Source organism: Astyanax mexicanus, chromosome 14 (genome assembly GCF_023375975.1).
Source record: "Astyanax mexicanus isolate ESR-SI-001 chromosome 14, AstMex3_surface, whole genome shotgun sequence".
Lineage (NCBI taxonomy): Eukaryota > Metazoa > Chordata > Actinopteri > Characiformes > Acestrorhamphidae > Astyanax > Astyanax mexicanus.
Window position 1 is genome coordinate 7326511 of NC_064421.1, and position 24608 is coordinate 7351118.

The 24608-nt window shown below is 37.7% G+C and overlaps 1 protein-coding gene across 24 annotated transcripts in view; it reads left to right on the plus strand.

Moving 5' to 3' along the window:
- The window catches only part of nrxn3a (neurexin 3a), a 504128-nt gene that overhangs the window by 417143 nt on the left and 62377 nt on the right, over positions 1–24608 (plus strand). For all 24 annotated transcript variants that reach the window (XR_007424264.1, XR_007424265.1, XR_007424266.1 and 21 more), the window contains one exon: positions 6027–6198. Coding sequence is in view for 21 of the 24 variants with exons in the window: in XM_049464234.1 (XP_049320191.1) it covers positions 6027–6198 (172 nt within the window). In the remaining 3 variants the exon portion in view is untranslated. The remainder of the gene's footprint in view (positions 1–6026; positions 6199–24608) is intronic.

The window sequence follows — 24608 nt, forward strand, 5'->3', positions numbered from 1 at the left end:
GGGTTGATCTTTGGGGCTTTAGAGCACCTATGCATATATTAAATATAATATATATTTGACGTTGTGTACCAGTGTGTTACAAACGGACAATTAAATCTATACAAAATGTTGTAATAGTAGAATATTTATATATTTATTTTAATTACTGCCCTTAAGGTGAATTATAAAAATGCATTGACTTGAAATGTCATTGTTGGCTAATTGTTACCTTCATTAAGAAGACTAATTGCACTTTAATTTGTATTGCTCAATTCATGTATTAGTTATTACATATAAATTATGTATTAATATAACAAATTGAGTTGAGCCATTTCAGTTGAGTAAGCTGTCAAGCTTAGGATTTTTATTTATGTAAACTTTCTGTAAAACCTGCATTGGAACAGAAACCATGTCCACAGAAAGCAGAGATTAATCATAGATATAAAAAAAAAATACCATTAGTTGTATCCCTAGCAATCACAGACATTGTGTAGACATCAGTGTACCTCATTCATAGATTTTGAAACATTGGTGAATGTCAAACATTTTCACAAAAGCAGAGTAAGAGGGTTTAAGAAGAAATGTTGGTGCGGAATTTGGAAAGATTTCTTGGTTCTATTCTTAAAATTGCTCCGAACTTTAACTTCATTTGTGGTCTGTGTACAAAGACACCTTCAGTTTAAAGCAGCCTTCTATAACATGACTGCCGAAATGTGAAATGCAGCATTTCAGCAGCATCCAGTGCTTTGGAGAACACAGCTATTGTCTCAGTTTTCTTAATTCTTCTTCAAGTACAAGGCAAATATGTTGAATCTATTTGGCCAAACTGTGCCACTGGTCGATTGTAGCTGTAGTGTTTTAAAGGCACTTAAAGTAATTTTGGCCCCTTTATAATGGTATTTTGACATATTGTAAAGACCATCTGGCAGATTCACATGTCTAAAAGACACTAGGATTTTATGTGACATTAATGATGTATGCCACTGTAGCACGATTCTCTAAGCGCTTCCTGCTGTCATTCTTACTTTCCAGTCATACTAGGACACTGTTGCTTTGTGTTTGGTGGTTGTAAAATCCATTATTTCTTCTGTACTTTACATCTACTGAAAGAAAAGCGTGTTTTACTGGGTTAAGGTTAGAGCAAGAGCCAGGCTTAGCTTTTTCTTACCACTTCATTCCTATGAAATGGAGTGAAATTGAATTCTTTGTGTGATCTGATTTTCTCCATTCTGAAGCACTGAGGTGTCATAAAGCTGTCAGTTAAGGCAGATTTAGATTTCTTTCCAGCGGTTATCATAAGGTTGCTTATCTCATAAACTGGCATGTTTACACTATAAAATAAAGTGAAAGGGTTTTTAGTCTGTAAGCAGAAGCACTGCTCTGACTGGTGCATTCCTTCGTTGTACTGGCTGAAGGGGATTACCGGCAGCTAACTTTGTTTTCTGTGAAATCATTGCGAAGCCTTGTTGCTTCTCTTCTAACAGCATAATTTCAAATAATCTGTCATTGTTTCAGACTCTGCGTGACAATCAGTGTTTTCTCAGCAGTCCCTGGTCCAGAACGGATACATAATAATAAGTAATTGGATGTGTCAATCATTCTGGGCCTGGGCCGAAGCAGGAGCATGAATTTTCCGCCGAGCGAGGATGTAAATGGACACTGTTGAATAAATTTTGTGACATACATCTTACCAGAAGCGTTTTCACACCAGTGTGTATCAGACCACAGAGAGAAGAGAAAACACACAGCCAGATACATCTGTGTCAAAATCTGACATGATTATTAAGAGCTGTGCTGTGCTCAGATTAGCAAATTGCACTACATTCGCTTTTTAATTGCTTTTCCAACCTAATAAAGCAGCTCTATCCCAACATTAAACAGAGTGAACAGTTTTTGGTACTAAGAACGTTCAGTCCGTCAATTTTTTTAGACATTCCTTTGCATTTTTATTGAACTTTTTATTTAAAGGTAAAAAAAAAAAAAAAAAGCTTAAACTTTTTCGATTGTAAATATAGCAGAAAACAATGTATTGCATGAGAACGCTTGTTAGTCCCACCATATGTAATGTAGGTCTTTCCCAAGAGACAAGACAGGGATCACCCACATCATACTGTACATTCAAGATGGCAGAGTGCAGTACTGTCAGAGTGTGACCAAAGACAGGGCAAGGAGTCAGAGTTGGCAATTTATTGGCTTTAGCAGAGTTTAAACTTTCTACAAACATATTATGCATTTGGGAGAACCTCCAACGTTAAAACCCCATTATATATCAAATCTTCTCATGAGCTGTTTGTTCCTTTGTTCCTACGAGGCCTAAACACAGCCGCTCTAAATTCCACTGAGCTTTAGAGAAACTGTGTACATTTTAAATGCACAAAATGTTTACGCCACCCTCTGCATGTGTGATATTCTATACGCCAAGCTTTTAACACACTGTTTCCTTTCATGTATCGCTTGCCAAGAGCATTTTTCTACCCTGAGCCACCATCATATGAGCAGTGGTAATATTAGAATTGGAGGAGAGAGTGAGAGAGAGAGAGAGAGAGAGAGAGAGAGAGAGAGAGAGAGGCACTTAAAGTGAACTCTTTGAAGCTAAATGTAAAAAGAGTGTTTCTGTGATCAAAAAGTAATGCAGCAGTTGGGGCTTTTTCAGACTACAAGACTAGAGTCACTGTGAGTGGAGAGGAATTCCTCTTTCTCAGGGAGCTTTCAGAGGAAGCCTCTCTCTCACTAGTAGCTTTTTTTGTGTTTGGAGTTGTATTCAGTTGTTGTTTTCGACATGAACACAAGTATTCTGCAGCTTCTTATGTGGGATGTCTTCACTTGACTTCACAATTCAACCTTAGACCTTCAATACATTTATTTTTTAGCAACTAATTTTAATTTAAGAACTTGGTAAACATTTGGTTTAGCATACCAGTCAAAAGTTTGGACAGACCGTCTTATTCAAATAAATCCCCTTGAATCCTGCATAGTAAATTAATAGTGAAGTGATCTATTCTTGGAAGGAACATATAAGGAATCATGTAGTAACTTTAAAAAGTTACAAAAAACAAAATACTCTATAAAGCATTTAGGTGATCTTATCTGAGGAGCTGTTAACTTGTGATTTCTGAGGCTGGCATTTATCCTGTGTAACAAAGGAAACTCTTGCTCTTCTTTTTCTGGGTCGGTCCTGATGAGAGCCAGTTTCATCATAACATTTTTGATGGTCCTTGCGACTGCACTAGTTCTTGGATTTTTTCTTATTAACTGAGAAAAATTCACTTCATTCCTTTAACATTTTTTTATTTGCCTAGTTGAGTAGTTCTTCTCATACCATGGATTAGAGAATTACTCAGATAGAGCTATTTACTGTGTACCAACTCCAGGTGACTCTACCTTATAAAGCTGACTGAGAAAATCCAGCCAAGATGTGCAAAGCTGGCTTCTAAGCAAGAGGTGCTACTTTGAAGAAATTAAAATATTAAAATATTCACAATATTTTGTTTATTTACTACATAATTCCATATAATTGAGTACTTTTGTTTGTTTTTCACTCTTAAGTTACTACATGATTCAGTATGTGTTCCTTCATAGTCTGGATGACTTTTTTTCATTAACATTGTAGGAAAAATTAATAAATGAATGAATGAATAAGAACATGTCTTTATAATAGCAGCTTCACAGGAGAAGAGCATAATCAATTGTGATGTATTATAATGACAACCTGCAAAAATGTCATTAGATCAAAGTTTTTGCATGTCATTTAAAGTATTCATAGACAATGCACACACAAGCAGGATCACTACATCACACTCCTTTTATTATAAGCAAACTTTATTGTGTGCATGAAAATCACTACAGAAAGTCTTGAGTTGTTGGGAAAGGTCTGATCCAGTCATCCATTGCCTTCTTTGGGAAAGTCTTCCAAATGAACTTGAGAGCACTGGCCTAGATTTCCCATCCCGAGATCTGCAGTGATAAATGCACTGCATGCTGATAAACATCTCCCCTGACGCTATTTATCATCTGTCGTCATTTTCTACCCTGCTACAGATAAGAACAATGCCAGATCTAGTTTAACATAACCATAAAATATGTCCCAACAGCTCAGAGAGCCCGACAGAAAGACAAGGGGAGGAGGTGGAGGATTGAGAGGAGACAGGAAATAGTATGATGGGATTGTGTGTTAGCGTGTGTGTGTTAGCGTGTGTGTGTTAGCGTATGCGAGAGTGTGTGAGTATGAAAGTGTTCAAAAGATGCAGAAGGATGGTTGTACTTCTGTTTATGCACGATCAGTCTCTATATATCATAGAGTATATGGTCACAATCTCAGTAATTTTTGTTTTTTGAGGAAAGCCTGTTAATATGGATGATTCTGTAAATCAGCTTTAATAAAAAGTTGTATGTTTTATATTCAGGATATTGGCCTGTCATGATGATTATGCTATTGTACAAGATATGGACATGACCTCAATAATTTGACACAATATACGATTTGTGGATTGGTGAAAACCTGGAGATAAAACACAGGGCTTACAATTCAGAATATCAGAATATATTATGTTACTGTTGTCAATGCAAAAATATATATAATTTTTTATAAAATCTGAATACATGAAAAAATTACCTTTTTTATCCAATAAGAACAGTGGGATTTGAAGACACCATATTTACATATAAACTAATCATCAAAATAAAGTACTGTTTTTGACTTAAATGAAAAAAAAACATTGATTTTAATTATATGTCTGTTTAGAGTTTTAAATATGTTTCTATTTCAATTCTAATTTCTAAGTATTCTTAAAAGTCCATTGCTGTTTAAATGTGTGTAATTTCACTATTATGCTACTATATTATAATTTAATTAGTATAATCATCTTAAATAACAATTTTATAATTTAAAAATATATTTTTTTGGACATTCTTAGGGATGCACAATGATATTGGAATTACATCGATCTCCATTGATTATTCTTTTTCTTGTTTAATAAACAGTGGATTTGGCTGATATTTCAAACCAATTATTGCTGGCACATTAGTGTGTGCTAGAAAAGGGGCCACACTACTTTAAAATCTATTGATTTAAGCTAATTGTATTTATTTTATTAGTTTCAATAGATTTATAGTTTTAGCTAACCTGTTGATGATTTAAAAGAAAGGGTTTAAAGCTGTGAGCAGTCTATGTAAGAACTGGTTAGCTAAATAAATGTGAAACAAAAATGTGAAAAATTTATCAGAAGACACCTTTAATTTGATTGTTTGTATGCAGTTGATTGAAAGCTAAAATATAAGGTATATTAAAATTAAATTAGATTCTAAAGTTATACCTGGGTGTCTAGTCATTCTATTTTAAGTGTATATTTATAGCTGTATTATACATATAGTTATAAATGTGTATATCGGCATATATATATATATACATATGTGTAATACCGGCTTCGGCCCAAAATTCCCACATTGGTGCATCCCTAATACAAACGAATAGTAGGCTAACTATGTAATTGTGTCGCAGTCTGTTTATCCAGTTTATATTCAATGCTTTTCACGGCTGTGGTGGCTGGAGTGTTTCTCACCCTCGCCTTCTCTCGCTTGCTCTCGCGCACTCTCGCTCGCTCTTTCTCTCTTCCTGTTGAGGCAATGCTAATTAATTTATGGCTAGCTTCCTTGCTGCCATGTTTGCACGTAGCCGCTCACTTCTCAGAGAGCGAATACAGCATGCCTCACTTTACCATTAATCTTCCTTATCGCTCTATTTTGGCTAATGCCATTGATTTAGTCCACTTTCACAGCATTATTTAGATCAATGAGGCTGATTCCCGCAGCCCAAAAGGGGGAGGGCACAGTGGGCTGATGAATTCTTTTCATTAAGCGGACAAGTTTATCAGAGGTCGCCAATGCAAATGGATCATTCTGGATCCAAAACAAGGACAATGGCTAGCAGACTCCAAGGGCGTCCATTCATTAAAACACTGAATATAAATCTAAACAACTATTATTAACTGTACACAGAATGCGGGAACGAAGCCACATTATGGGTCTCCATTTGTTTTTGTCTGCTACAGGAACAAGGCAAAATCAGCGTCACGTTCAACATCGGGACAGTCGATATCATTGTGCAAGAAAACAGCATCCCGGTGAACGATGGCAAGTACCACGTGGTACGATTCACGAGAAACGGCGGCAATGCCACGCTACAGGTGGACAACTGGGCCATCAACGAGCACTTCCCCGCAGGTAAGACTGACCTGACCACTCACTGAATGTGTTTAACCTTTGGCTGATGAAGTAATGAAGATTTATGGACGGTGCAAAAGCAATGGACAGCAACTGCTTTAAGGCTCTTCTGCAATGAAAAGTCACATGTAGGTGTTAACATGCAACATGTGAGTTTGAACACACACTCAACAAACTCAGATGTACAGTTATCTATTCAATTTTATAGGCCAATCAAAAGGGACCAGTATAAAGGGACCACAGCAGACCATAAATTTCAGTAACACATCATTCTCAGCATATTAAGCCCAAAACACAACCATGATTAATCAAGAGAATTAAAACATGCCTATTGCACATTTTGTGCTGCACAAGGAATACTTTTCCCATCATTACGATAGCAAAGACACACTAACATATTAAGATATAGGAGATGCAAATGGTATAGTGTATTGTGTTGGTGGGTAGCTCCAGCTTCCAGGCACATTGGGATTCAAATCCCTGACCAGGCAAGAAGACCACACTGAAGAAATCAAAGTGCTATCTAAGGGCAATCTGTAGTACGGTTGCTATCTTACACCCTGCAAGGTGTGTTGAGAAGCTTATTGCTATCTTGCACCCTGCCAACAGTCTATATTTACGCACATAGCAACTATGCTTATGAACATATCAATGTTGATAAACGTGGACTTTTTAAACACACACGTGGACTCACAGCAGTGCACAAACCCATAGCACTTCCCTGTCAGCAGCTATGCAAACGTTTTACATCAACAATGAACAGAATGAACGAAATTGAACAAGAAGATTAGTTTCCTCTGCTGAGAAATGTTGGACACATCAACGGTAACTGCGCCCCAGAGATAGCAATCCGCATTGTCAAAGCACTCCTGGCTCTTAAAGGGGGTGGCAAGTGACACACTGAATGTTTAGTTGGGAGATTAGTTAAGAGACCCCTGATTAGTTAAGAGAATGGGTTCAAGCCTTTTGCGCATTTTAAGTAATTTTTAACGATAGCCAATGCACACTGAGAAGCAACGTTAAAAAAAAAAAAAATAATTAAATAATCTACCACAGTAGTGAAGTTCTGTATATAGCTGGACAGTACATCGTCTCTCAAAAATGAAGCCACCACAGGTCGGGCGCCCCCTGCTGTTCGGTTTCAGAAAGCCGTGTAACCCCACCCATTCCCATAGGTTTCAATGGCAAAACAGATAACTTTCAATCACGTTTTTTTCTGATATACTGTAATTTTACCTCCTTTATTTAAATGCAACAGCTAATGTTAACTCTGCTTATATTGTCAAATTTTTATATCCCTACAGTATTCGGTTTTAAAAACGTTATTCAGCTCTATTCAAAAAAGGTGTGGTTATTGTAAAAGGGCTGGTTATGGGCGGGACCAATAACAGACCATCAGCTCCGCTCTGCAGCCTGTGACCGCGAGGCAGCCCTCAGGGGCGGGGTTATTTAAATGAGTGGGCTGTCTCAACACAATCTTTCTCCCTCCTCTGGTCTCTACTGCGCAGACTCAGGTATCAGGATCGCCAACATGGCAGAAGATTTTGGCTTCATTTTCATTGAATGAATGGGAACAGAGACACGGCGTCCATCTTTTTTTACAGTCTCTGAGATATAAGGTCATCATGTACAAGACAATAAAGCACAGCCCTATCGTATTCTATATCACTTTCTCTTAATCATATTTTACCCAGACCTAGTGTGAACACAGGATAATAAAGTGGTCAGTAGATGTACTACAGTATAAACATTGTCCAGCAACAGATTCATCCATAGCCCTTCTGTATCTTCCCAGTAGCTTTATAATTAATAAAAATGTAATGTCACACCAGAGCACTGCAGTGATCCTGTTTCCACACACTGGCAGTAAATGACTCTGTCTGCTCTCCAGCCTTTATTACTTCATTGTTGTCTGGTCTTTATTAGTATTGGAGTAGCTCTTCTCTCTTTTGGGAGATGTTAGTCGTAGCAGACGAAACCAATTTTCTTTACACGTGTCCGGATTTAAACCCTTTAAGACATTTCGCTTGCCTTTTGATATCTTCTCTGTTGCTTTGTGCCTCGTGCTCACTCTGAGATAAGTCAGAAAAAGAAAAAACACAGAGAGGAACATTGTGCTTTTCAGTCTTCCCTACGTTCTTCCTTCTGTTCATAAGTGGGTGGACAAGTAGTCTCCAAAATCACTTTAATGGTCATGGCGACTTAATGCACCCCCATAGATCTGCTAATGCCCCCCTGCTTCTGCTACACTTGCATCTGTGTAATATTCTGTGAGGTCTTCATGGTTTTGTGTGAAGGACCTTGAAAAATAGGGTCATTACAGTAGATCAATCTGATTTTACAGTATGTCCATGTTTGTGGACACTCCTTCTGATAAATGCATTCACCTAAGCACCCATAGCTGGCAGTATTTGATGTGCAGTACTTGTTCCTGTAGAAGTAGCAGAAAGGTTTCCTATTGGCAGCATTGAGCTGTGGCGCTTCGGAACTCTTTTCACTAAAATAAAGGTGGGCATAACATCCAGTATTTTATAGTATTTTTACAATAATGATGTTTTTAGAGATATGACCAAACACAGATGATAAGATACCTTAGTTATTGCACAGTGTACAATACAGTAAGCATACAGTACATAACAAAGATACAGTGATAGATCTGTTTACAGCTCTAGAAAAAGAAATGAGACCACTTACATTTCTGAATCAGTTTCTCTGATTTTGCTATTCATAGGTATAGGTTTGAGTAAAATTAACATTGTTGTTTTATTTCTATAAAATACGGACAACATTCCTCCCAAGTTACAAATAAAAATATTGTCATTTAGAGCATTTATTTGCTTTTAATTTCTCGTTTTCCGCAGAGCTTTCAGACCCTAAATAATGCAAAGAAAACCATGTTCATAAAGTTTTAAGAGTTCAGAAATAAATATTTGGTGGAATAATCCTGTTTTTAATCACTGTTTTCATGTATCTTAGCATCATGTTCTCCTCCACCAGTCTTACACACTGCTTTTTGATAACTTTATGCCTTTACTCCTGGTGCAACAATTCATGTAGTTCAGTTTGGTTTGCTGGCTTGTGATCATCCATCTTCCTCTCGATTATATACCAGAGGTTTTCAATATGGCAAAATCAAACTCATTATTTTTAAATGGTCTCTTTTTTTTTCCAGAGCTGTATATATTTATTTTATATTTATAGCTGTGATAAGTGTACATTTTGCTGTTTTGAAAATAAAAGTATGTTTAATTCGTAATGTAACAGAAAAGAATACAACAATATTAATGCATATAAATGCATATAAATTGCACATGCATATAAATTGCAAACATGTCAGTCATATCAATCATAAAAATAGCCTTAAATCTAAACAGTTATTAGCACTACAAACACAAAGTAGACTTCTTTCAAGACAGAATATCACTATTATCATGATGTGTTTTTTTTTTGTATGATAATTTAAGAGTGCATTATTGCATACTGTATGATATGGCACTTTGAAATGATTGTGCTCCATCCAGTACTTTTTCCTATACAGTAATTGTTAGCTAATTCATTGTAATATCTCACCAGCTGTAGACATTCAGAATGTAATATGAACATTTGAAGTTTTATATAAACTTATAGTAATGCACATTTGTAGATGTGTGGAGTTTTTTTTCGGTGTCCTTGGTTTTCGTAGTGTGCGTTATTCCGTTAATGTGGGCAAAGTGCAGACTGCTGATTAGCTGCAAGCTGGTTAAACACCTTTGCTCCATCTTCACTGCTGAGTCAGACACAATCGAGTGACTCACAACTCCGTATCCTCAGTGTGTGTGTGTGTGTGTGTGTGTGCGCTCAAGCCTCGGGCCATCTAAACACACTGTGGCTGTGTAGCTGATGTCTCAGGACTGCTGAAATGGTGGCCCCTGTGAGGAGGATGCAGTGGAGTTTAGGTTTGACAGAGCAGAGCGGGGGATAGCGGTATTCTCACGCTAACGTCATTCTCCTGCAGTGTTCACTACATCAGCCCTAAAAAACACCACTATAGGTATTGCAGTATGAGTTTTGACTGATAGTTGCTTAGCATACGCAATAGTACAGTGCACTTACAAAGTTTGGGAGCTTACTATTGTGTCCCATGACTTTTGGCATGCCCCATGGAAGCTAAAGGACACTGTGGGATGTGTGTGGGGTCTCCTAAATTGAATATAATTACCATGATCAGGCCCAAACAGCTTTCCGTGGAAATACAGGTATAGATGCAGATGAGTCTGGAAAGGGTTTTAAATAGATACATTTTTGTTGCTGAATGCAATCTAAAATCTAAACTTTTTTTCAAATACTTTGCCACTGTTAGTTAATTAGAAAACAACTTGTTTCATATCATGTTTTAAACTCCTTTAATTGTAAAAGTACCCATAATACTCAGCAAACATTACACTAGATAACACCTCACAACCAATACAGGTGTGAGTGTTCCCAAGCAATTTGCTGTGGTAGAACTTAAGGATCAGTTACATACTACGGCTTATGGAGATGCAGATTTCATTTTCCAGCAGTACTTGGCACCCTGCCAAAAGAACCAATTGGTCTTATATAATATTCAAGTTTTCTGAGACACTCATTTTTGAGTTTTCATTGGCTGTAAGCCATAATCATCAACAATAAAATAAATAAACGCTTAAAATAGATCACTCTGTGTGTAATACATCTGTATAATATGAGTTTCACATTTTGAACTAAGTTACTCGAATAAAAAACTTTTAAATGATTTTCTATTTTTTTTATTTGATTATATATTTTTTTAATGTAGTAGTAGTTTATAGTTTAATCAGTAATTTACTGATTTACTACTATGCCTGTAATGAGATAAAACGATCTTACAGCTTTCTATCAGCTTAATTCATTGTCCACAACATTTGTGAAGTGAAGAACATTTATAAAAAATTGTTTAGTATGGCCAAATGAGACTTCTCCAATAATCCTAAAATACAATCACAGGATCTTCAGTAGAGCTTAAGATAGATAAAGTAGAAGTTTAAAAGACCTTCCTTCAGTTCTGTATCAATACTGTTTAAATGAAAAACAAATTTCCCCATGTTTAAACAGACAAAAAAAGTCACATTAGATTTTATGTAGCATCATTCAAAGAACTGTTTGAAGCACCTGTATTTTTATAAGTGTAAGGAAATATGTTTTAAAATGACAGGTGTTGTGTTGTGAAAATGTGTTGGGTATATTTGACTTTAACACTTTAGATCCAGACAGATTTGTCTCAATAATGATTTGACAGGCTCTATTGTTAAAAGCACAGTTTGAAGCTCTTTTTGGGCCAAAGGTTCTTTAAACACTTGAAATTCTGAAAGAAACTACAGCAAGGGAATAAAATGCATAGCCTGTGGCATTATTCCCCAGATACCACTGTGACTAATACTGTCAGAAATATTTATATGACTGATATTGTTTCCTCAGAAAAACTTGCCTAATCTTTAATTTATTATTTTCTGTATGTAAACCTGTTTGTATAGATTGTTTTCACATGTTGGATGGCCAACATGTGGCCAGAATTTAGTATAGGCAATTTTATCCAACACAAGTCTATATATTTTTTAAATAAAATGCATATATTTTCAGGAATACTTGAGGCTTTTTCATGCTTGACCAAAATACATACATATTCTGGGCTTGTTTGAGGAAGGGTTTATTATTGCACACACAAACACAAAAATGTACTGAAACATGGATTCAATTTCACAATCATATGCGTCACTTTTCTGCATGCAATTTAAAAAATTAGAGTACCTTTGGCTTTATTAGGTATTAAGTGTTATTAACTTGTGGAAAGGGAACCTCAGAGCACTGGTTTTAGGAAGACCTGAAAGCAGTTTTCACACTTGATCAAAGGTAGTGAACACATGGAGAAAGCTTACCTGGAAATTCAGTAAAAAAAAAAATGCTTGTGTGAGAATGCCCTAGGATTAGGATTATGGTTGATTTGATGGGGTCAAAGTAGTATATTAGTATATTATCCAGGCTAGTTCACTGTATGCATTTTAAATTAAAAAAAAGAATTGCATTTTTAATTAAGATTAAAACGTTTATCATGCTTTTGTTTGAGTAAATGTGTTTAGTGTTCAAAAATGCTTTTTATTAGCGTGTAGAGCATTGCTGTGAGAATTTGATTTGATTTGCATTGATTGCTTTTAATAGCATTTAGTAAGTCAAGATGTTGAATAATTATGATCATCACTCCACCTCACCCTCAGTTCCCAATTCCTATTGAAAAATCCCAAAGATATTGAATGTAATTACAGCATCATTCCAGAGAACACAGTTCCACTGCTCCACCAGCTTGTGTATCTGCTCCATAGAGTCCTATTCTACTGGTAATACTTCTCTACAGATACTAGACAAGTTCTGAATGTTGCATTTAATAAAGGGGTGCATGTCCACAAACATATACAGTATATTATGTGCATATTGTGTATTTATGAATGATAAGGCCTGTGGAACACTGAGCTGTTACATACAGGTACATTATATTGCGTGTATTCTCACAGAGAGGCAGCAGTCCATGTGTTTTAGGTCCCTAGTCTCATTTGTGCTGACCTTGACTATGGCTACAGTGTAGCATGACAGCTGTGGGAATAGATCACGTCTTTTATGAATGTCACAGGTATATAACCCATCTATATAAATGCCAGTGAAATTGACTCTCCCTCCCAAGGTTCAGGAGACTTGATAAAATATTTAGATGTTAGTATGGCCTCTTGTGAGTGTGATTTAATTACATTTTAAGATGGATGTTCCTGCTAGGCGTCGCTTTAACTGGCCTTCGTGTTCTCGCTTTAATGCTCGCTTGGTTTGTAAGAGTGGAGTTTTCAGTCGGAGCTATTGATGAAGAGGAAATCTCTTTATCTTCTTAATGTGGGCCTAATCTCTGCAGAGTGCTGCAGAGAGATTGGAGAAACCTTATTAGATAGAAAGGGGAAATGAGGCAAGGTGCTGAATGCTTGCACAGCCCAGTCAGCCATGCCAAACAGCTGTGCTTTATTTTCTTAATGCTTGGAGGTATTAATCCTAAATGGCTCCAATGCACCAATTCCTGAGGCATGCAGTTGCCAAGTTATTATAGCTCACCTTGATTGTCTAATCATTTACACATAACAAGGGCAAGTGAGCCCATTACACCTTGACAGTCCGGCGTGCCGATCCCTAACTGTCTCTGCCCTCCAGACCGGCCAAACAGAAACATCCGCTGACCCACACATGCAAACACCTGAGCGTACGACCCTCGTTATAATGTGACCTCGGGCCATTCGTAGATGACTGCCGCTGTTTTGGCAGCTGTGCCGGTGAGGCAGCTGTCTGATTGAGAGTAGATTGTGCTAGCTAACGCGCTCCCCATTCTCCCTACACATTACCAGCCATAGAAACCAGAACATGCATGTAGGACTGTGCTCTTCACACTAATGAACATCCTACCTGCTGCCTGGTTAGCCGGGCTCTATGCAAGTCACGTATCGTCACTGTCGTGTCAAAACCTGGTAGGACATTTTTCTGTATCCAGCTGCCCTTTACATTGTGTGAATGCTAGACGAGTGGGCCAGCATGAACCTCTATAATGAATTGTGGAGTCTAAGTGTGCTTTTACATTTGAAAGTCTAGACTACCAATGTCTTTGTTATACTATATTTACATTTGGTCTAAGTAGGTTCTAAAAAAAAGAAGTGTTTTTACACTTTAGACTGTGAACTGTTGTTTAGATTATCTGAACACCTTTTTTGGTTGGTCTTTTGTGGTTGAAATTGTGGTCCTTTAGCCCACAGCACCGTTTATATCTGCCTTTTTTGTTTTTAACCAAACTGCAAAGGCTGACAGTCTGCATCCAACAATGTAGGTGTGAACGCGACCTAATACAACCTAAATAGCATAATGTTACTCTGTAGCAATTGGTTTAATTTATTTAATAGATCTCCCAGCCCAAAAAGGCATGTAATCAGATTTCATGTCTTGAGTTAGGAAGCAGGCTACTTAAAAATAGCCTACTTTTCTCCCCAATTTACTCTAATTTATTTTTACCAAATGTACTCCCCATATAACTAGCAGTGCTAGTAAAGACTTGCACATGCCTCCTCTAATACATGTGAAATCAGCCACTGCCTAACTGCTGTGGATGTAGCATTGCCGAGTAGCCAGATTGTTGCATTACATCGGCAAGATCATTTGTGCTCTTTCGGGGCTCTGGCAGTTGATGGCAAGCTGCATGGCCGGGATTCAAACCAGCGATCTCCTGATCATAGTCGCAAAACCTTAGTCGGCTGATACAATTGGAGCCCCTGTATAATGCACTTTTTACTCTACTGCAGTAAATACAAATATTTTCCGTTTTGAGTACACCCAGCTGCATGGACAGCTGGACACATGCATTTCTGGACAAGCTGACGGATAAAGAACTGTTACCTGAACTGGCCCCTGATGTATTAGAGTAATATTATAGTGCTTTTTCCTTTACCTTTACCTTCCATTAAAAGTTTTTCACACATTTTTTTTTCCCCACTTCTCCTTTCAAGTTGGCAAGTCTTTGTTATGCCAGTGACAGTACACAGCGGTTGAAACGTGGGTATCATTTACGCTCCGGTGTGTGATCACAGCTGCAGTTGAAAGCCCTTATCAGTTATTTAGCCTCATTCTCCCCGGACCACACACTGTAAGCCAACATTAAGAAGATTATCCTCCCACACTTTTGCATCCCCTGCTGCATGAGAGGCCCAGGCATAATGGAAATGCTGCATTCCAGCGAACACTGGAACGATCCATCGCTATCAGCACATTTGAGAAGTAGTTGGAAATCAGCCGCTGTTTTTTTTTTTTTTTTCATCAAAGTTTTTGTTCTTTCATTTATTATTTTTTTATTATTCAGCCGTGCTGTCGAGAGTAAATATAGGAGGCTGTGAATTCTCCCCATGGCTTTGTCGTACACCCACCTATATCTCTCAGCGTCCTTATTAGATTAGGTGTCTTAAGGGTGTTGTATTATAAACCTGTTGATGACTAATATCCCTTATGTAAGCGAGGCCAGGCCGGCTGCAGCCGCCACCGAGCCGCTGTTATTCACGTCTGCCGGGCCGCCGGTCGATACTGACAAATGACATTGATCAGTGGAGCTCTTAGCCCTGTCAGCAGTCTTAACGCACACAGGATGCTGCTGATATTCTCCTTCTGTAATCATGTAACTATCATAGCCCGCTTTATATCTTTCTAATCTAATTTATTGCTTTGTTCTGGGTTTCTCTGTACCGGGTTATAATGTGCTGCGCTGTGCTATATTCTGCCGCACAGCTGGCAGTCTGAGTCTGAGCACCGCGAGCGCTGGTGAAGTTTGCTTCTAATTACAGGTACAGAAGGAGGCTAACGTGATTGACAGTTGACTAATATTAATGATGAAGAAAACGAAGAGTGATCTATATGCTGTAGCTGAAAACATAGCTTAATAAGAGCCCAAACAGCTCCTAATGAGTTCGTCTCATTCGGCTGATCGTATGCGAGTGTATATACAGGAGAAATGAAACGGCAGCAACACAATTATACCCGTATGCAAGGCCAGGACGTGTGCGGAGTTTTAAACATCTCCGCTGCACAGCCAGAGCAAGTAATCGGGAAGTTCGGCGGGAGAATTCCCGATGGGCTGCTAATGTTTTGGTCTGGTTGGGCTAATATATGCAGCATATATTAACACACACACACACACACACACACACATATTGCGAACGTCACAATCGAGTAGGGTGTAAAAAGTACAGTAGGTAGAAAATACATTTAAGTGAAAGTATGAGCACAGGATCACAAAATAGTCTTGATATGCCAAAAGTCATGGGACAGCAGTGAGCAGGTTCATCATGAAGTGGTGTTGCCTAAGGACTGCTTGGCATTTAAAAAAAAATAAAATCAACACACACAAAAGTTGAGTTGTGAATTATTAACATTGGAGGGAGGTCTGATGATAGTGGGTGCAAATGGATTTGATATTCCATTTCTGAAGATGCTATGTAACATTCCTCTTTCCGCAGTGTCGAATGTACTGGGAATATACATCATAAGAAGTTATATATCACCATTAGTGATAATGATCATGACCAGCAGCTTCTGGCTTGAATTGTCCATGTGAACAGAGAAGTGACTCACTGCAGCACTATTTATTTTCCATGTGACAAAGCAAAAGTCATAAGACACAATATTATTAATTATTTTCCCATGTCTTCATTTGAACTCACGTGCTTGTCCAAACAAGAAATCAATCTATAGATAACCACAGCAAATGCAGTGTTGTTATCCACTACTCTACGCCAACCACAAGGTAAAAGTAACTTGGATATTATCAGTAGTGTCAAGTAACAAAGTACTTATCCTACTCTATTTGAAATGATCTACACTTTACTAAAGTAATTATTTTAAATAAGACTTTTTAATACATTTCCACACAATTATCTGAACTTTCTACTCCTTTCATTTAAAAAAAAAATAGCCTCGTTACTCCTATTTCATTTCAGCTCGTTTCTTATTCTGGCTTCTAATTGTTCAATAAAATAAATCTCTCCATCCAAAGAGAGTGAATCTGATTGTGATTGGATGTAGAGAAGTATAAACATGTACCATTCCGACACCCTATTGGTTTATGCTGTAATCCATCACACCTGCACATGTCCCGCCCCCTCCCCCACACTCCAGCAAAAACATAGCAGACGTATGTAGCCTAGCATGAAGATGATCCGTGCAGAGACTCGAGAGAACTCCAGACAAACTCCAGTCCAACTAAGCTTATTTATTATTTTTACATTCTACTAAAATACATTCATTTACAATCAGCATATATGCAGCTGAAACACTAGGGAGCCTAGTGCATCCCACATTTATCAATATTAACATTTTAATAATATAACATTATAGTTATAATGGCTTTTAGAAAAATGTGTTTTGGGCAGGGGGGTAGTGCACTATAGGACTCTGTGCACTGCTTTTATTCTCAATGGCATTTCCCACCATTTTACATTACTTTTACCTTCATTCTTAAAGTAGTAGTATAACAAGTACTTTTACACTTTTACTTAAAGAGTAAAAAGCTTGAGTTGATCCTGCAACTTCTACAGAACCCTAATATCTATACTTCTACCTACAGAGTAATAAATACAATTGACACATTTGGATATTATTAATATCAGGCATTTCCTCAACAGAATGCTTAATTAACTGCATATTAACTGGAACTATATGGACAAAACATTGGGACACCTGTTCATTCATCTTTTCTTATAAAATCAATGGAAATTGATAAAATTCAAAATGCTTTTGTTGGAGTAACTGTCTCTATTCTCTAGGAAATGCTTTCTACTAAATTGTAGAGCATTGCTGTGCGTGGATTTGGTTGCATTCAGCATCAAGAGCATTAGAAGTCAGGGTAGGATGATAACTACCCCATCTCAGAAGCTCCACAACTCAATTATCAGTGGTTTATACAGCTGTAACTCTCACACCATTAACATTGTGCACCAATAGTTTATGATTTTTTATCTGCTCCAGAAAGTCCTATTCTAGCAGTAGTTCTCTAGTGCAGAAACTAGACGAAATGTGTCAGCAATGGCTGCCTTAAAGTAGCTGAACACATTCATTATAAGAGGTGTCCACAGACATTTGGACATATGGTGTAGCTCACAATAGCAAATAAAAGTAGGCCAGGTAAATGATGAAATAAATAAAGATAGTTACTACTGGAAAACTGAAATTGAATCATAAAACTCCTGATGTAAAAACACGTCCCATTCAGAAGTCCAGTGCGTTTCTGTAATTGTGCTGCTATGCGGAGTTTCTATATTTGTGTGGTATTGTATTGCAGAGTTGTTTCCTCACAGTGGCGAGAGTAATAAAAAGCAAATCATCGTGTTCAGCATTTAAAGCAGCAAACTCCCCCAATGCAATAAATCATCACCAGCTTCATAAGCTGGAGCCTAGGCCAGAGCCTGACCAGTTCCTGCATGATAATACTGACACACACCTGCTGATCTCTTCATTCAGCTCACGCCAACACGTGAAAGAGTGAGCAAGCGGACAGCGTGAGTGCATTCATCACTGATTTTACAGCAGAGGACAGTCCGCCCTTTTGTTTTCTGGAGTGTGAGGCTCTGAAGGGCTCAGGGAGTCATTGAGGCCTGAATTTAACGAACAGTTTAGGGACATGGTGGTGGTGCGCTTATTAGCAAGCAGCACCTGTGTGTTAGAGGGGATACACACACACACACACACACACACACATACACACACTCTCACAGAAAAACAGAGTCATCATTCAAGTTCAAATCTAAAATAACAAGATCTCTGTTTACTGGTTCTGGGTGACCAAAAAGGGAAAAAAGGAAATGGTATCAGTGAGTATCGGGTATCAGTCAATAAATCAATAGATACTCCAGTCCTTGATCTTGAGATGTGGTGGAAATACAACAGGCTAAAAATAGCCTATGTATCTAAAACTTTTATGATTAGTATTATATTTTATTTTATTTTTGTTGTTGTCCTTTAGATTAGAACTGCCATGATTAATCATTTAAACCTAATATAAAAAAACATAACACCTAAATCGAAGAGCAGTTTTTATAAAGCTGCATAACACTGATATATACCTTTAATGAGACATGATACTCGTTTTAAAAAATGTTAATTTAACAAGTGCGAGTTAATTTAATAGTTTTTGCCAATTCTGAGATAATTTTACCTCAATTAATGTTATGCTCTTATAGCTTAATGCAATCAAATCCAAGTCTGTACAGCAATGCTCCACTAAACCCAAGTAAAGATATTTTACAGAAAAGTAGACAGTTACTGTATTAAAACAAGGTTAACTCCTTTTCATAAATACTGATTTCAGGAGAAACTGAATAAATAGGTGTTCCATTATTTTATCCACACAGTGTATATCAAGATTCAGGTTTTGCATTCTAGAAGATCATACTTACAATTCTGGAGTTTATAAGTACAACATGAATTATGTTTAAGTGCATTTGGTTGGAAACACATACACCCTCTAAAACAGTTTGCTTTAAATCAACTCATTTGCCTTAAAACACTAATTTCTGATACCCAATTTTCCAATGGTAATTACAAATTTGAAAGCAGCATCAGGCCACAATCCCCATATTTGAAATACAGTAGGTGATTCTAAGTGAGTTCATATTCATGCTGCACATGAAACTAATATCTAATACCTTCATAAGCCAATAAAAGAAAATAGACAGAAAAACGAGTAAATCAGGGAAATGACCCAGACCGACATCAACCAGTAAATTAGGATTCATGGTCTCGCCTACTTCAGCTTGTGATCGCCCATGGAGGGAGACAAGATGTTTGCATGTCGTGAATATTTGAGTAAGAGCAGAAATTCTGCTGTTCTTCTTTGCCCACTCCTCCACTGTACTAAAACAGCCTGAAACAGAAACACAAAAACACACACAAAAAAAGACGACTCACAAGGCTTTCATACTAATACAAAATTGATGAGAAAAATATGAAATGAGACTTTTAAGCACTATTTAAAAGCAAAAAAAAAAAAAAAAAAAAAAAAAAAAATATATATATATATATATATATATATATATATATATATATATATATATATATATATATATATATATAGTAAGAAAATAAGAAGCCAAATTTGAGGTCAGAATCAGTATAAAGTCTTCTGTACCTTTGCCAATAAAGAAAAGAGCAAAGCGGAGGGGGTCACTCCAGATCTACATCATAACAGACTGCAGCCCCAATCCGTCCCACACACCACTGGAGTTTGGCATAAGATGTCAGAGTGTGTCGTCCTGATGTTCCATTCAGGAGACAAGTGCTTCTATGAGCCAGGGGTTGCAGAGGGGGAAGCTACATACACAGTGTGATGCCTCAACATGGCGGCGAAGCTGTATGTGTGTGTGTGTGTGTGTGTGTGTACGTTCATGTGTGTGTGTGTGTGTGTGTGAGAAGAGATGACTCTTTTTTGGCTTTATGCTGCGATAGGGCTTTTTGATGTCCTTGTGTCTTCTCTGGCAGCTCCAGGTCTCAGACTGGGTAATAGCGAGTGGCAGCAGGGAAAATGGCAGACGATTACATGTGCAATGGGCTCTGCTATTCTGCTACCCCAGTGACAGTGGTCCAGGGTTGCACACTTCAGTCAAATAGCTGGATAATTTTGGTGTCATCAGGGAGGCTGGGAGAGAGGGAGAGATGCAGCTCTCTGGGTACCTTTCCTTCTCTTTCTCTTACTTACTGGCTGTAAAATGCTCCACTGAAGCAGGTTCACTTCACTGTCTGAGGTGCTTGGGCTTTGCACCACTGAAATGGACTTGTTCCCCCCATGGGATTCACACACACAGCAGAATCTTATGTGAAAATACACTCATTAAACTCATTAAAAAAAATAATGTACACATATGCAATTGCATTACAGGAGTGGTCTGGATGTTGCCACAAGAGAGTGTAAAATTGTTTCATCTGCTGCCCTTTAAAAAGGCTCTCAGAGGCTTCTCACTCTTAGGTAGTGTACCTCTTGGTGAGAGATCATAAACTGCTAGAGACATCAGGGTTCATGAAAAACCTGAAAAAGACATGGAATTTCAAAAAAAGTAATCCCCAGGCCTGGATAAGTTTTGGAAAATGAAAGATGCACAGAAAGTTTTAGAAAAGTCATGAAAATTTGGTCTACAAAAGTTGGTGTTTCCATATACTGACAAAGAAAATCTTTGTTTGAGCAAACAAATACGTCAATCAGCACTGAGTTTATTCAGTAATTTAGCCCTACACAATGGAGCTCTCAGGATCTGATACACATTTTATTATTGAAGATTGTGTGTCAACATTTTATGAAAATTCACCTTGAAGGCATGGAAAAATCAAGGAAATGTATTGGTTAAAAAGTGTATAAACCCTAAGACATGCACGACTTAGTGAGGGATTATTGTTATTGCTCGGATTAAGAATAGTAGACTACTTTAAGAGGGTGTGCATCATTGGTTGGTTGGTTGGTTGGTTGGTTGATTGGTTGGTTGATTGGTTGGATGGATGGTTGGATGGATGGTTGGATGGATGGATGGATGGAAATATTAACTATACACAATCTCAGTTTAGAATTGAGAAAACTGCACTTCTCAGTTTAGAATTGAGAAAACTGCACTGCTACAGAAGACTCTTAGAACCTCTGCATTCGCCAGTGTTGTCCGAAGCCGAATTGGCCATTTACCAGTGCTGAAATGCAGTGTCTGTAGCTGTAAAGTTCGGCCAGCCTCCATGTGCAAGCAAACGTCATCGCCACAGAAAGTATTCTAAGGCTTTTAGTCTTGTATGAGGAACAATTAAGTCTAATTTATGGATTAGTATTGAAGTATTACCTCAGGAAAAATATCTGAGCAGCTGGAGACTTAAGGATGTCTCCTTTATCTTGCCATCTGATCTCATTTTTACCAGAGAAACTACAGAGATGTGAAATTGAGATGGATTTGTCTTCCCTATAAGTAAGTAGAGCAGCAAAGGCAGACTGAACAAGAATATTATAGTAATTATGTCTCTAAACATCCCGCAGTGTTGCTCATGTTGTTCTGTTTCCTTGCAAAGGTTTAAAATCTGCAAAGAAAGTGGTACTAATTTAAGCAGCACAAATACTGTACAAATAATACCATTTTTTTTAGTTTATGGAAAAAGTGAACTTAAAGTTTAACACTGAAATGCTGCCATAATTCTATGGTTCACTCATAGCTACAGACTGTTTTGGATGTAATTGGTTCAATATTTCCTTAATCCACAGGATTTACCAATTTATTTTACTCGAGAGCCTGAAAATATTATCCTACAAGAAAATATGAAAAAGGAGCTCAGAAGACTCTGGAGAGATAACCTACTTGAAAATGAATATTTCAAAGAAGTAGTGGATTTGGTTCATAGAAGAACAATGCTTTTAGCCTGAAGACGCTCTTAAGCGTACATTAAAAGAGATGATGTGCATGAAATACAGTAAATTTGTCTATAAATTGATGGATTATAACCAGCAGGGATTCCCTGTTGTCAGTATTAAAGACCTAGGCTTTAATAGACTAGTCTTGCCTGGATTCTTACAGAATAATTGATGATAGGATGACATACTATTTTATAGAATTTAAATATATCTAAACTCTATGACTAAAAGTAGAATTTGCTTACACAAAGAGCTTGTAAAAGTAAAGCCGCCATGTCTAGTGCCTGTGCTGGCTGTTGCGGTATGATGTATATAGCTCCACACATCCTTAAATGTTCCAATAACAAAACAACTTACATAAACAAAACATACATTTTCTATATATGTATCTCTTCCAAATTGTTTTTCCATCTTCAGTGTCCTAACAATGTGTTTTCCTGTGCTAATATTGGCACATAGATGAGCAGATTGGCAATTAGCTAGTTAATCATACGTAAGTAAGCATCCATGCTTACAGTTTCAGTCAAAAGTTTGGACACACTTTCTCATTCAATGCTTTTCTTTATAATATGTATAATATTAGATACATTAAAACAATTAAAGGACACATATGAAGTTGCATAGTAAACAAAAAAAAGTTTGTCGTTTGGGTGTTTTGGGATGAGCTGGAGCAACAACTATTGTTCAGCACCTTCAGGAACTCCTTCAAGACTCTGAGAAAACAATTCCAGATGACTCTACCTCATGAAGAGTGTGCAAATTTGTCATCAAATAGAATAATCTAATGTATAAAGCATGTTCTGGTTTGTTTAGTGTATTTTGTTCGGAAAATAATTCAGCATGTGTTCCTGTAAAGCTTCATTATTAAATTTACAATGTAAAAAAACTTAATTGTATATGTATACAGTCATTGTACATTGTACACTGTAGCGCTTTTTCTTTGGTAGAACATGCCAGCTGGAGATTCTTTAAGAATCTGTGTGTCTTGCCATATTAGAATTTCTGATTGGGATTGCTAATACGCTGTTTCAGCAATGTCATGTCCTGTAGGCCTAAATAACATGAGGTCCTGTCTGGATTTTTCTATTAAAGCATGGGTGTAATGTTGTGATCCACTGATCCATTGGCTGTTTTTGTGACCTTGAGGTCAGGCTGTGTATGTTCTCCTATCTGTCCACCCTCTGCTAAAGCTATCAGTACAAAACACACTCACTCTGTTGCTTTGTCTCCAAGTTCTTCAGGGTGGTCCCTAGGTCAGGCTTGTTGCTAAGGGAAGAGGCATACTTGATGCAGTGATTCGCAGAGGGGAGAACTCCCACAAGTTTCTGTAGCAGCTCAGCCTCCATCATGCTGTGATTTAAGAAGATTGCTCTCATTTGTGTAGGCCTGTTTAATATGAATGAGCCTCCTTGTTCTGGAGAACAATATGACTCATATATGGCTCAGTATAGACGCTGGGAAATTCTGCTAACGCAGTTTTTTCTTCCCCTTTCTTCTTCTTCCTCCCTCTTCCTCTGACCAGAAGGCAGTACAGAAGGCTCGCCGTATCTGGCAGACCTTCAGATATATAAAAAAAAAAAAGTTATCAAGTCAGCATCTTGGTACATAATGCGCACAAAGATTTGACCCCACATCATCTGTAATCAGATTGAGCAGCCCAGTGTCTTACAGCACACTCCATAAGATGATAAGAAACCCCTGGGGCGTTGTGTATAAGCTGCAGGCTGTAGTGTGCCTTTGTAACTGCTGTGGGGGGAATATTGATAGAATGGCTTGTGTAAGGCCCTTCAGAATGACAGTAGGACAACCAGGGCGCAAAAACAGAGCCGACACGGCTCACTTTTGGCTTTTAGAAGCAGGAACGGATCCTTTATCTTGGGAAGATTTAAGGTGGCCAGTTTCTTAGGTGCCAAAGAGATACCCATGTACCCTACCAGCCAAATACAATTACTCGTATCAAAAACAAAATCTCCTGCCCTTATAAATCTCTCCAGAGGGGGAGAAAGATAAGCTTTCAATATGAGCCGCTCCTCTAATCCCGCAATTAAATGAAACCACCAAGGATGCCCAGATAAATGCTCCCACTCTTATTGTGTGTGAAGATATTGAGGAGAGCTCCTCTGGAGTCACAGCCACATTTCACATTTGGGCTTTTGGCTTTTTGTAGACGTGGAAGATCAGCAGAAGCTCTCTACTGGGACACCAACCAACCTACGTGGAAATGAGCACTGTTAGCTTTGCTTTGAAATAAGGAAGAGAATTTAAACTCTTCAGAGATTTGTGTGGTGTTCTTCTTCCACACTGAAGTTAAAATATTCATCAGGAGTGGTTTATGGGCTTTTCTTGTTGTGGTGTATACTTAAATTTTCATGTGAGCATTTTAAAGATGTCTTCTGTGTTTTCACTGTCCAGTGCTGACACTTTATTTGGACACTCCAAACTGGTTCTT